General features: G+C 39.6%; 1 protein-coding gene across 1 annotated transcript; it reads left to right on the top strand.

Annotated features, from left to right (window-relative positions):
- Positions 1 to 8,353: 8,353 nt before the first annotated feature.
- On the top strand, positions 8,354 to 9,637 carry LOC109185685 (protein FAR1-RELATED SEQUENCE 5-like). The gene has a single exon (XM_019335639.1). The coding sequence runs from the start codon at positions 8,354 to 8,356 to the stop codon at positions 9,635 to 9,637; it is 1,284 nt and encodes a 427-aa protein (XP_019191184.1).
- Positions 9,638 to 15,371: the final 5,734 nt, after the last annotated feature.

Below are 15,371 nucleotides of genomic sequence, written 5' to 3' on the forward strand. Positions count from 1 at the left end.
TCAAAAGTCTTTAAATAGGACTTTCCATTAACAAGTACAAAACATTTACACCCAAATGTATGAAAATAAGTGAGGTTGGGTTTCCTCCCTTTCCATAATTCGTATGGTGTTTTGTTATATGACTTGTGGATTAGATTGCGATTTTGAGTATAGCACGCCGTGTTGATAGCTTCTGCCCAAAATCTCTTTGGTAGATCGACAGCTGATATCATGACGCGTCCAGCTTCTTTTAGAGTCCTGTTTCTTCTTTCAGCTACTCCATTCTGTTGCGGCGTTCGTGCGGCAGATAGTTGGTGTAGAATCCCTTGTGAATTGGAAAAGGATTGAATCACGCCATTCACAAATTCGGTTCCTCGATCGGTTCAAATTGTTGCAATCTTCATATCTTTTTCGATTTGTAGTTGCTTTAGCGGCTCTGGCAACTTTGATTCAACTTCACTCTTTTTCTTTATGAATAACGTCCATGTGTACCTGGAAAAATCATCAACAACAACCAAAGTGTATTTCTTACCACTTATACTAACTGGATCTACTGGACCAAATAAATTCATGTGCAGTAGACTTAGAGGTCTTGATGTTGACTCTTGAGCTTTGGATTTGAATGATGTTTTGATTTGTTTTCCCTTCTGGCATGCATCGCAAATTTGATCCTTTTTGAATGCAATGTTGGGCAATCCATCGACAAGCTTATTTTGTGCAAGCTTATTGATGGTTTTGAAATTTAGATGATTTAGCCTCCTGTGCCATTCCCAACTTGCTTCATTTGAATTGCTTGCCATCAAACACACAGAGTCCTTCGTTGTACTCCAATCAACAACATACATATTTTTCTTTCTCGATCCGGCTAGTACAACTTCCTTCATAGATTCGTCTTTGACTTGACATTTATCTTTGAAAAATTCTACGAGATAGCCTTTGTCGCAGAATTGGCTTGTGTTAAACAAATTGAATGTTAATCCTTCGACAAATGAAACATCTTCAATTCGTAGGCCATTCTTCACAATTGTTCCGGTGCCTTTTGTTGTTCCATACCGATCGTTTCCTCCAAAAACTACTTTTGGTCCTTCGAGGTTTTTGAACTCAACTAGACTAGCTTTATTGCCGGTCATGTGTCGAGAGCATCCGCTATCGAAATACCAAACTTCCTACAAAAAAGATTAATTACTTTTAGGTACCCATACTTGTTTGGGTCCTTTTGTGTTAGTAATTTTTGGCATCCAAATCCACCTAGATCTCACTGATCCAAGAGTAGGTGATTTGTAACCATTAAAAACTTTTATAATCATAACGCACTTTCGAATAATGATTCGGTGCGGGTTGGGAAGCTGATAGTTGCTTGATTCTATGAAATAAATCAAATCTGGACTTGGTCCATGGTTTGTTTTCAAGCGACCAATCTTCTTATGAGGGATATAATCTCCCAGCCCCAATTCTCGGAATTCTTCCCATATTCCTATGAGGTTTTATTGCACTAGACTCGTTGGTTCTCCTTTGAGATACAAATTTTTGCCTTTTAAAATTTTGTTGTCTTGCCAAGATATCATTGTGTTGATTCGGCCTTGCAACAATTTTCTGGGCATTAATTTTGTTTCCAACTCCTTGTCTCATTGTGCTATGTTGACTTTTCACAAATTTTACCACTGGAACTTTATTAATTAAAGTAGTAGTAGAATTAGTCAACTTTTGAGGGGTTTTAGAACATGATGGATCGTAGCCTAGTCCGGCTTTATCTCCAGCGGGTTTTTGCATACTTACCATTTTATCCATTATTTTGGATGAATGCGTAAATGATGCTATAACTTCCCGAAGGTTATGTTCTCTAACCTCTCTAGCTTTGCACTCTTCTTGAAGTCGAACATTTTCGGCTTTCAAATTACTCATTTCATTTAGAGCATTTTGCAATTTTTGTGACATTTCTTCCTTTTCAAAGATTAACGTATTATTGCGCTCTTTGATTTGAGTATGAGTGGCCATGACCTTTTGACAATCTTCCATAAGACTTTGAAATGATTCTTGAGTCTCGAAAGATGTGTCAACGGAACTAAAGGACCTAGAAGATACCTCTTCATCAATTTCACGCGCCTTTAAACATTCCTCATGTTCGGGTGTCTTGCCAACTAAGCATAGAAGCGCCGTATCTTCTTGTGATGAATCACTCTCGTCACTGGATGATTCTTCGGATTTGCTTGCTTCTAGCGGATCACTTATCAAAGCCTTTCGTTTATCTTTCTTGAATCTCTTTTCCTTCGACTTGTATTCTTCTTGCGAAGGGTTAACAGCATTCGAATTTTTGCTTACCTTGGGGTGTGGACATTCTGCCATAAAGTGTCCAGGCTTTCTACAATTGTAACACACATTTGTGTTATCTTCGACCGGTTCTTTCCTTGGTCTTCTAAATGAGTTTCCTTGTGGTGATTTCTTGAACTTCTTCTTTCGCATGAACTTTTTGAATTTCCTAACAAATAAGGAGAATTGTTCGTCAGATAAAAAATCATTATTTCCTACTGACCTTGATGTAGACGGTTGATCGGCCATTAGTGCGGATGTTCGTTCATCGCGTTCTTCTTCAATTCGTGTCTTCATCTCGAACTCATACGCCTTGAGATCACTAAAGAGTTTATCCGTAGATAATGTCCTTAGATCTCTATGATCTCGCATTGTGTTTACTTTCATATCCCAATTAGAAGGTAGTCCTCGCAAGACTTTGAGTGATATTTCCTTCTGGGAGATGGTTTTGCCAAGATCACTTATTTCACCAAGAATCTTGACTAAGCGTGCTTCCATGTCGGTAATACTTTCGTTAGAAAGCATTTTGAAATCTTCGAATCTTTTCATGGCGATGGTTAGCTTGTTGTCCTTTTCTTGTTCGTCGCCTTCACCGATGCTTATGAGAGTATCCCATATTTCTTTTGCCGTGGTGCACTTTTGAATCTTTAGGAATATGGTGTCATCGACCGCTTTGAACAAAATGTCCTTGGCAATATTGTCCAAGTTATTTCGCCCTCTATCTTCGCTTTTCCACTCCATTTTTGGCTTTGGAATATATCGTGGAGCATTTGGAGTTAGTGCGGCGGCGGTGTTAACTTGCATGATCGAAATAGGACCATTTGTGATGACTTCCTACATTTCATCATTTAAAGCAGATAAGGGCACCTGCATACGTATTTTCCAATCATCAAATTTATCAAGTGAGAAAAGCAAATTTTGAGCAAGAACCATATCTCTCTTCATCTTGAAGTTTCGAGATCTATCTAGCAGCCAAGAATTGACTCAAATAGACAACCGCTCTGATACCACTTGTTGGTCCCGAAAGGGTGGCGAGAAGTCTAGAGGGGGGGGGGGGTGAATAGACTTCTCTAACTTTTCCAACTTCTTTTGCTTGCAACATTTTGGTAACTTCAACTCTAAGTAACAAGCATAAACAAGTATAACAACTTAGAGTGTGCACAGGGGAAATGTAACGACACAGTGTTATGCTTTAATTGTGTAGTGCTCAAAGAGAGATTCTATACATGCATCACGTTAGAAACATTTGATATAGATTAAGGATGATGTATGTAAAATTTCACTTGCATGCAAACGAGGGAACTATCAAACCCATACAGATAAAGATACGCGATAAATCGTAATGGGTTAGTTCACAGTTGATATAAGCATGCACGAAATATAATTGAGCATTAAGTAAATAGAGAGAGAGATTTATAGTGGTTCAGAGGTGGTGTAATCCTCCTAGTCCACTCTTCTCCTTTCACTTCAAGGAGGAAATTCACTATTCTTTGATCACCGAGATACAATAGTGAATAAGTGTCCACCGACACTTCTCCGAGTGCTTCGCACAAAGCTACACTCCAACAAGGTTTTTCGCAAGCTCCTCTTGTTACTCCGCCTTCCCGAGTACTTCGCACCAAGCTGTACTCCTACACCACGAGAACTACGCACAAAGCTACGCTCTCACTGGGTTTTCACAAGCTCCCCTTGTTACTCTACCCTTTACAACCGAGTGCTACGCACAAAGCTACACTCCAACTGGGTTTTTCACTCTCTCCAGTTACTCTACCCCTTTTCTACAATCAGTAGAAGATTTACTATAGAGATAATATTTTCTCTCACTCAGACTTGAATTTAATCGTGTATAGCTCCATATATTGCTTCTTGGCTGATTTGAATATTGCTTGCTTTTCTTTTGCTTGAATATCTTAATTTTCCAGCCGTACTTGTCTTCAAGTCTGCTTGGGAATTTTATAGCCAATGAAAGCTATTTGCCCGTTGATCAACTTTCGATCTGGATCGTCCATTTTGAATTGTAGTTGATCAAATAATTGTGCCAACTTGGTCTGCAAAGTCATTTCGCCGTCTGTCAGAAGATTTGAATAATTTTGCCGTTTTTCTTCTTTAATCTGACAAAGCTTTTCTTTGGAATGGGTAGCCTCCAAATTTGAATTTCTCTGGCATGACTTTTGTTGAATTATTGATCTGATTTGCTAACTTGCTCAAATAATTTATCTGCTGATTCTTGCTTGTGTATCAGCTTCTTCAAAAGAAACATTCTGTCTAATTATAACATGATGATGTCATGGATGATAGTATATCATGTCCACCTTATATCATGAAGTAGTATCATGTTAGGTATCATGATCTTGATATCATGCCTTCATAAAAATTACTTCAGGTAGGAGTTGACTCATGTATTCTTTGGTTTGCTTTGCAAAGCTTTTTCCAACTCGGCTAGTTAACCATTTGACACATCTCAAGACTTAAATTCTTTTGTCTTATCTCTTCACGTGGGTTTGTAGAACCATACCACGTTATGACGTAATCATCCGATAGTAGTGATGTCATCATCCGATATTATCTACTATTATATTATAAAAACCATTTCTTCAAGATAGCACTTCACCATAGATTGTCTAAGCCTTTTTACACCAAAATGCTCTCAATGGGAATCAAACTATAGATCACCAAGTATCAAGTGTGCTTTAACAAGTCTTCTTCCATCTCGTCCATCTCATCCTTTGATGACTTGATGCTTCATATTTTTGAATTAGGAATAATTAACGTGTATTCTCTATATAGTATTATGTAATATATAACCAAAAATTAATTAACATTAGACGAAATATTACAAATATAAACTAATTAATGAATTAGGTATTAACGTTTACCTTTTTTGAATTAACGTGTATTCCTTATATGGTATTACGTAATGTATATATAACAAAAAATTAATTAATATTACACAGAATATTATTAATATAGACTGATTAATTATGGAAATATTATTATGTTAATATAGACTAATTAATTATGGAAGTATTATTAACGTGTACATTTTTTGAATTAAGGAATAATTAACGTGTATTCCTTATATGGTATTATGTAATATATATATATATATATATATATATATATATATATCCAAAAAATCATTAAAATTACACGGGAAAATTATGAATATAGAGTAATTAATGAATTTGGTATTAAAGGTTACCTTTTTTTTAATTAACGTGTATTCTTTATATGGTACTATAATGCGCGCACACACACACACACACAAATATATATATATATATATATATATATATATGTATGTATGTATGTATGTATGTATGTATGTATGTATGTATGTATGTATGTATGTATGTATGTATGTATGTATGGTATTATGTAATATATATATATATCCAAAAATTCATTAAAATTATACAGGAAAATTATGAATATAGAGTAATTAATGAATTTGGTATTAAAGGTTACCTTTTTTTTAATTAACGTGTATTCTTTATATGGTACTATAACGCATACACACACACACACAATATATATATATATATATATATATATATATATATATATATAAGAAAAAATTAATTAACATTACACGAAATATTATGAGTTCAAATAAGGACAACAATATATAGAGGACTGTGAGGACAAATAATGGGCAAATCACAAATTAATACTAGGCACACAACTTAATACATAATGACACACAATAATAAATGTAAACATCAGGTTTCGAACTCACGCTCTATAAATTAACAAATCTAGAGCACGACATACAAACTGGGGCACAGGACTACATTCGGCCATGCACACGACATACCGACTAATGGCACACACTACATCTGTCCTCACAGTCCTCTATAATATACTTGTCCACATTTGAATACACACACACACACACACACACACACACACACACACACACACACACACACACACACACACACACATATATATATATATATATATATATATATATATATATATATATAGGGAGCCATTCTAATGCAAACACCCTTAAAATACAAACGTGTGGACAAGAACTAGCCATAGGATGCGATAAGATGAATGGATGAGATGTAGCCTATGATGGGAGACGCAGACTACTAATTATTATTAATAAGGGTAATAGTGACAATGCACACACACCTCCTAATCTGAATCGACTTCTAAACCGTATGCCACCCTATAATTAAGGAATTCAAATACCACAAGGAATGCAATAGTCAATCCGCACCGACAAACACACCACCCAACCGGAACCGATCCCCCGTGCACCCATCGACGTGAGAAACAGACTCCATGGACGCGCGAGGAGACCCCATGGCCGACGAAGACCTACGAAATTATGATGCCAACTTGGACTCCATGGATGACACCAATCCAAGTAAGTACACCATATAGTTGAACCCCTATTACTGTACATATCGATTCGTCAGTGAAAACAACAGTTGGATGCACTGGAATAAAACTTTGGGAGTCACAAGTAGTAAATAATTTAACCCTGTATGTACTCGTAGCAGATGTGATGGAATTGCATCAATAATTTAACCCTGAATGTACTAGAAATCATGGATTGATTACAGGGGGGTGATGGAAGGGGCTGTAGCTTTGTGTTCATAGAGTGCACCCGTTATTAGTCTCAAATGCACACACCGTACCATAGTTTGAACATGCATGCACCCACAGATTCTATCGTTTATATTATACGCAATTCTAATAACGCTACCAGTGCCAAAAAATGCTTCTAATATTTACGGAACACACCTTTGATTAATAGGCAAAGAGCATACTGAAGAAGAAGCAACAGATTGCGAAATGATCATATTACCCGATGGAACGAAACGGTGGTTACCCACCTGCAAAAGTGAATGCACCCTGTATGAAGGGCAACAGTTTGCAACACTAGAAGACGGACTACCCTTCTACCTGGCATACGCAATTACTGTCGGTTTTGATATCAGAAAAGGAACGATGCGTATGAATAGGGAAGGGAAAGTTCACATAAAATACATGTTATGCTCACGGGAAGGATTCAAGCCCCCCAAGAAGGGCAGTAACAGAGTCAACGATATGGTGAACCCCACACAACCAAAGAAAAGAAAGCGGGTGTCAAAAAGAGTTGGTTGTAAGGCCCGAATTGTGATAACAAGGTGTAAGACCGGCAATTATACGGTCCATGCAGTGGAGTTATGGCACACACACTGCCTATGCTCAGACATTGGGAGACCCTTTTGAAAATAAATAGGAAGCTGGATATTGGACACAAAATATTCCGAGTAAACTGTGCAAGGGCAAACATTGGTTCTACCAAATCTTGGAGACTATACAAAGAAATGGTGGGAAGTTTTACTGATATAGGGGCAACATCCACGGATTTCTGCAACTTCAGAAGGGATTTGTTGGCGTATATTGCTGGAGAAGATGCACAAATGGTGGTAGAAGACATGTACAAAAATAAAGAGGCCAACCCAGACTTCTACTTCGATTTTGATCTAAACGAAGATAGACAACTATGCAGGTTGTTTTGGGCTGACGCAATATCACGGAAGAATTTTGCATGTTTTGGCGACGTGATGTCATTCGACGCTACGTACAGCACGAACAGGTATATATGACTCCAATTAAAGTAGTTTAATTTAATGAAATTGTTATCCAGCACGTTTTAGTACTCAAATACACATGCGTGCACAACTGCTAAACACTGTATGCACAATATAAACCATGAGATCCAATCACCAGCCCTGGTCATTGCAGCGATCGAATAAATGGTTAATTACACTGTGATGTGGTGTGTGAACCCCTGTGTATTCGTGAGTGCAAGACATCATGCATGCAGTTTTGCAATAGAATCTACACGTCGGGCGGCCAAAAAAAAAGGAGGCCAGTCTTACTATTATATGTCTGTGCACTAACTGAGAAACAATATAAACCATGCAGATACAAGCTTGTATTTGTACCGTTCACAGGAGTGGACAACCATAAACGAAGCATCACATTTGGGGCGGGCCTCAGTGCAAGAGAAGATGTGGAGTCGTATGAGTGGTTATTAAAAATCTTCAAAACCGCGATGGGGTGTACACCAAGATGTACTATTACAGATCAAGATCCAGCACTAAAGGTCACAATACCCAACATTACGCCAGAAACGAGACACCGGTTCTGTATGTGGAACATCATGTCAAAAGTCGGGGACAAGGCAGGACCTGCATTGGCAAAGAACGTCGAGTTTAAAAAGGCCCTAAACAATGCAGTATGGGATGAAACCTTAAGTGCCACCGAATTTGAATTGAAATGGGCAAAGGTAATGCAAGATTACAACCTTGTTGAGCACAGGTGGTTTAACCAATTGTACGAGGCACGTGCATCGTGGATACCTGCATATTTCCAAGATATACTCATGGGAGGACTACTAAAAACAACATCACGTTCAGAATCGAAGAACAGTTATTTCAGCAAATTCAGAAATCACCACTGCAGCCTAGTCGAGTTTATAATGCAATACAACCGCGCCATAGAAGAACAGAGGCATAACCATGCAAAGTTGAATACAGATTGTGAAGGTTCAACCCCTGAACCGAAAACCCCGTTGGGCACGGAACGCCAAGCAGCGGCACTGTACACCATTAACATATTCTACGAGTTCCAAAAAGAAATATGGGCCGGAAGTTTCACATGCAAAATCACCAACAAGACACTTGAGGACGGAAACCGGAGGTACGTTGTACACGAAACAGGTGCGAAACTGTACGATGTAACACACCAAGAATCTACCCACAAAACAGAATGCAGTTGCAACAAATTGAACAGAGTAGGAATCTTATGCAAGCATGTGCTAGCAATTTTCAAGGACGAAGGCATCGAAGAAATACCAGGACACTATATTGTTCCCCGAAGGACAAGAGACGCATGTGCACGGCCAATGTATGATATTGTGTTGAAAGGCAGCCCTAATACGCAAGGGGGGAACGAACTCAAATCAAATGCGAACCAACTCTGGAATGAATTCTACAACTTCTTAGGATTGGCTAATGGAAGTGAAAATGATATGGCTCTAATGTTGACAACAATGCAGCAACTAAACGGGAAGTTAAAGAGTGCTAAGCAACAAGCCAACCAAAGCACCAGCCACCAATCAGTGATTGAATCAATAGTCAACGCTACTGCACCTACCGAGATCCAAATCAAGCCACCCAATGTTGCCAAAAACAGGGGCAGCGGGAAACGATTAAAGAGCAATAAAGAGAAAGAAATGGAAAGAACGAAGAAAAAGGTGAGGACATGTGCTACTTGCGACCAACCGGGCCACGACAACCGGAATTGTCCAGAAAGAAAAGACATATCAGACGAGTAGCCTCCCGTGGTTTAAAATACTACGAATTCTAGCACAATTTAAAGTTGAATTAGATACTTGTCAAATTTTAGAATTTTATCCATCACTAGTTCGTTTGTTCAGCTATGCATACTGACCACCACCAATGTGCACACAGTTTTTATTTTTAAGCCTACAGTGTAATAGTCAACTACTTAATTTGCTCAACTATGCATACTGTGTACCATCAACGTGTACACATAGTTTAATTTCATACCATTTTCACACACGGCTTTAAAATTAAATAGTTGTGCACTAAGCCTACACACTACTAGTCAACTAGATAATTTGTTCCACTACGCACCCGGTCTCCCACCACTGTGCACCCACCAGTTCTATTAGTAAGCCTATAAGTTAACAGCAAAACACTCACTACGGATAACTTTATTAAACACACAACACATTTTTGACATGTAACCCATTGCGAACGCACACTAATTAACGCCAAGGTGCACCCACATATTTAACAATAACCGTATACAATTAAATTTAAATGGACTGTTTTTAACTTTACCCACGAAACCGAATGTATTACGAACAGACATGCCCACTTAGAACCGCCACTGCGCACACGTGTTTTTAATTAGTAAACCCTACAAGCTAATAGTAAACTACTTAGGTGAGTTTAATTTCATACCATTTTCACACATGGCTTTAAAATTAAATAGTTGTGCACTAATCATACACGCTACTAGTCAACTAGTTAATTTGTTCCACTATGCACCTGGTCTCCCACCACCGTGCACCCACCAGTTCTATTAGTAAGCCTGTAAGTAAACAACAAAACACTCATTACCGAGAAATTTATTAAACTCACAACACATTTTTGACATGTAATCCATTGCGAACGCACACTAATTAACGCCAAGGTGCACCCACATATTTAACAATAACCGTATACAATTAAATTTAAATGGACTGTTTTGAACTTTACCCACGAAACCCAATGTATTACGAACAGACATGCCCACTTAGAACCGCCATTGCGCACACGTGTTTTTAATTAATATACCCTATAAGCTAATAGTAAACTAAACGGTTGAGTTTAATTTTATCCCATTTTTTTATCCATGACTTGATAATTAAATAGTTGTACACGCACATTAGATAATATAGACCTACTGCCTTCTGTGTAATTTAGATGAATAGAGAACCATGCATAATTCATTAACCTATGCACCCCAAGTTAAAACACTGTGCATCCAAACACACACAGCGCCGCAACCCAACAGCAAATGAGATACCAAAATTTAATTAAACAAGAAGCAATTAATAACATAATTTTGACACTAATAAACAAACAACCAACTGCGAATAAACAAACGTCAAAAGAAACCCCATGAGGTGCAGCCCTTACTTTGCAAAAAGAATGAGAACCCAACAAACTAAATACCTTCTTAATCCCCCATACACAGTAACAATGGTAGCTACATAAAAACCCCAAAAAGGTACGCATACCACGGCAAAAACTACGAACTAATATCAATTAAACCAAAGACACAAACCCCACCCCGGACCTACGGGATCAATGACACAAACTTATACGCCCGAACAACATTCCTAGACTTTAGTAAATTGAACTCTGATGTTACGATTTCCTTCATGTAGCGTAACCTTAACTTCTTGAGCTGAGCACCGTTACCTTTGCTAAGCCCACACCTCCATCTGGCCACTCCCTGCCCCATGTAAGACTCTATATGACGCATGACATAGACCCCGCAGTCAACCGTATTCTTGCCATCACGCCAACTCACCTGCATATGCTTTGGCTCCAAACACGCACACATCGTAGACCTCCCCGGATGAATAGTGGTAAAGAATTCCATTAGCATGCCCAACTATAAGGCACCCACAGATTGCAGACATCAAAAATCGAAAAGCGCAAAGAGGTAAAAAGTACCAGACTGTGCGAAATATATAACATACCAAATCCTCTGGGCAAACCCCATATTTCAGCTTCGTATTAGGCTGAATAGTCGAATTGTCAATTATCTCACACCGGAATTTTCAAAAATCAACGCATATAAGGAAGTAATGTCTCTGACGCAGAATGGGGAACATAAACTGCAAAAAAACACCGACGCACCACCTTAAAACCAAAATGACTACAAGCAAACAAACTAGCACAACCTGCATGCACACAAAACTCAGTCCCTATGCACACAAAATATGATGGACAAGTAGTCTAGAAGCCATGTAAAACAAAAGAATTCATACCAAATCAACGTCAGAAATGTAACGATATGGCATCGCCTGAAACTCCTCATGCAGCCTATCTATGAACAACGCAAACCGCTTATCCCGATCAAGGGAGGTATCCACGACAGTATGAAGCTTCAAAAGGAGTAAAATTAGCACAAAAAAAAAAAAAAACCTAAACGTGTCAAACTACCATGCACAAAAAGATGCAATTACCAGCCGTGGAAAGAGTGGAGGCAAAAAAACGAGAAGGGGCATTCGGTTCCTTATACCGCTCCCGACAATTTAACAGACACGCCCATGCGTCTACAACACCAACCTCAACCAAAGACCCGGGTGCCAAAGACATCAAATCCGCCCACCGCGCCACACTACCACCCACATCAACCAAAATCTCCTCCCTACACAAAAGTAAATAAAAAAAAATAAAAAATAAAAAATAAAAAAAAAACACCAATCAAACACACATAACCAACACAATATGTCTATTAACAAATGGTTCCCGAAACTAACATGTCCCCCTCAGCTGCACACAACAACCAGTTGCAAATAACCGAGTCCTTTGGATTGTCTAAAGGTGGCAACCCAAGATCCAGATGCGACAACTGCAAAGGCAAAGCATCCGGCGGGATAGTAACACCCCTAGGCCGTTTGAAAGGGGCTTGACAAATACGCCCGTCAGACTGACACCGGCTAGGCTCCCCCCCACGAACAGATTGCTGCACAGAAAGAAGTGTGAGCATCAACAACCAAGTCCCGAATTTAAATTACAAAATGCCACTTACCTAAACTACGCACCCATAAGTTCTAGCAAGTGCAACCATTTATACACATCCACACACACACATCAAACCAATTCCATCACACCAAACTATGAGTAGATAGCTAACCATGAGAAGTGACAACACCAACACCCAAGTCTAGAATTCAAACTACAAAATGCCACCCACTTAAATGGAGCACACAAAAATTCCTGCAAGTGCATCCATTTATACACATCCAAGCAAACATAAAAAACATTACTAAATAACAAACCACACAACTACCCAACTCTTCAAATGAACATACAATTGCCACTTAATAAAACCACCCACGCATAAATCCCAGCACACCTACTATAAAAAAAAATAACAAAACACCCGAATTATGGAAAAAAAACCAATGAAAAAAATGCCCACATCAAATCCATCCTTTAATACCACATCAAATCCCATTCCTCTATACACAAACATACCAAACCAGGCTCAATCGGCGTAGATAACGGCGCATCAACATGCGCAGGTAACTACGAACGCCCCGGGCAAGGACCCTCAGACCCAATATCACACACAATGGAATTGCCATCACCATGCGTATGTCCCTCCACATACTGTGGGCCACAACCCCCCGAACCCGCGCAATCCCGACCCCCATTAGGAAGAGCCACATCAGTACCCGGAGCACCTAAAGCACCACCCATGCAATCATCACCATGTTCTTGGATCGGACCACCCTAGCAAAAAGGAATAGAGTGAAAAAAAGTAATGAGTTATAACCCAACAAAACCAGAAACAATGTGAACGCACACAAGTAACCCAACAAAACTGACCTCAACACCAGAAAAAGGACGACCAGTATTGGCCGGAGTCAAACCACGAACCACATCCCCAATATCAGCCCCCCCACGATCAGGAAAATCTTGCGTATTACCTAGACTAAAGGATGGAATATCATTAAAATCAACGGGCTGCTCATCAGAACGCACCTCTCCAACAGCCTTTACAACCTCAAACACCTGTCGAAGCACCCCGCTATCAAAAGCACCAACGGGACCCTGCTTTGCCAACTCTAAAATTTCTCTTGAAAACAACCTTGATCTTTCTAACACAACATCTGCGAATGTCTAACCCAACAAAAGAGAATGACACATTAAATAAAACCCAACCATAAAGACACACACAAACACCACTTGCCCGTGTGCACCCCTAGAACATAACCAACCATAAATGAATGCCTACCAACAAAACCCATACCTTTGGCCCATAATCAACTACATCTGAAGATGGATGAACACCTTCGTCCACCCCGTGACAACCCTCATGGGTGGCTCAATCATACCAAGGCCAAACCCGCCACCTCGAATCTCAGAAAATTCCCGTTCATGAAGTAGACGTGAAGACCAACCACGCAGACCAGGAATACACCGGGGGATAGAGCGCGCACCATGCACAACACGATTCACATAAAACAACTGAAAAAAGAACCAAAAATAATGACAAAATTAATTGTAGTGACCTAGTGGGAAAGAACAAAACAGAAATCACCAAACAAAAAAATTACACCAAGAATACCGTAACAAACTCAGCCGGCCCAATACAGAACTTATGCCGACCCGAACGCCAGGCAGACTGCGTCTCAACCAACGTGTCGACCACCAGCTTGCACCAATTTAAGTCACGCACGCTAGACACATCGTCAAAATGATGCCAATACATCTGTTTTGCATAGCCGCTACACATACAAGAAACCCATGTGCAGAGCACCAACATAAGAAAATGGCGCTTAAACCAAACGCCACCATCTACCGCACCAACCATCCTAACACTAATCTCCGAAGGGGTAACCCTATAAATGGACTTCTCAAATAACCCCCTCCAGTGTTTCAAAGTGTCGCTAATCTTACGTCTATCCCGCTGAACCATGTCAATACGACCACGTGGAAACCCCAAAATCAACTCCACATCACTCTCATCTACCACCAACGATCTCCCGCCACCAAGATCAAACGACTTCGATTGGCTATCAAAATTATACAGCAGCCACCGCAGAAGCCGCGGAGGAAGATCCTCAACCTCAAAGTCCAACAAAGCCCCAAACCCGAGCTCCCGAATGTCAGACTTCTACTGAAAGCTCAAGTCTTTCAGGGCATTAACCAATACCACCGACTGCGCCCTCATCTTCACTGTAGGATACATATCATCCTCCTCAGGGGTGAGTTCACAATCAGGGGCACTCTCCTGTGACAGCTCTACCGGAATCCTCGGGCGGACTGGCCTAGGCGGCGACACAAAGTCACTATCATCCTCAGATATCCCCGAAGGACCCGCATCTGACTGCGCATGCTTAGAATTTTTAGCTGCACAAACAACAAACACGCACAAGCATGTGAAATAAGATTTAAACAACTCTATGCACGCATAAAGCATAGCAAACGCACCCATTTAACCACGAACATACAAACAAAAACCCCACCACTCCAAACCACAAACTTGCACCTAACCAACCCTAGAATTCAATAAACATAACCCACTAACTAAAACTACGCACACAAAAAATACCACCATGTGCATCCACTTATTAACACCACCCCACGCATCAAACCCATATCTTTATAACACAACAATGAAACTAGCCAACACTAAAAATAAACATACAAATGACACTAAAAAAAAAAACTGTGCACACAACCGCCCCTATACATGCACCCATTTAAAATATTCACTACGAAAATGTTCAAAATGAAAATATCAGAGGTTCA

Source organism: Ipomoea nil, unplaced genomic scaffold (assembly GCF_001879475.1).
Source record: "Ipomoea nil cultivar Tokyo-kokei standard unplaced genomic scaffold, Asagao_1.1 scaffold1339, whole genome shotgun sequence".
Taxonomy (NCBI): Eukaryota; Viridiplantae; Streptophyta; class Magnoliopsida; order Solanales; family Convolvulaceae; genus Ipomoea; species Ipomoea nil.

Bases quoted from the DNA above. Each gene is read 5' to 3' on its own strand.
- LOC109185685 (XM_019335639.1), top strand. From the start codon at position 8,354: ATGGGGTGTACACCAAGATGTACTATTACAGATCAAGATCCAGCACTA.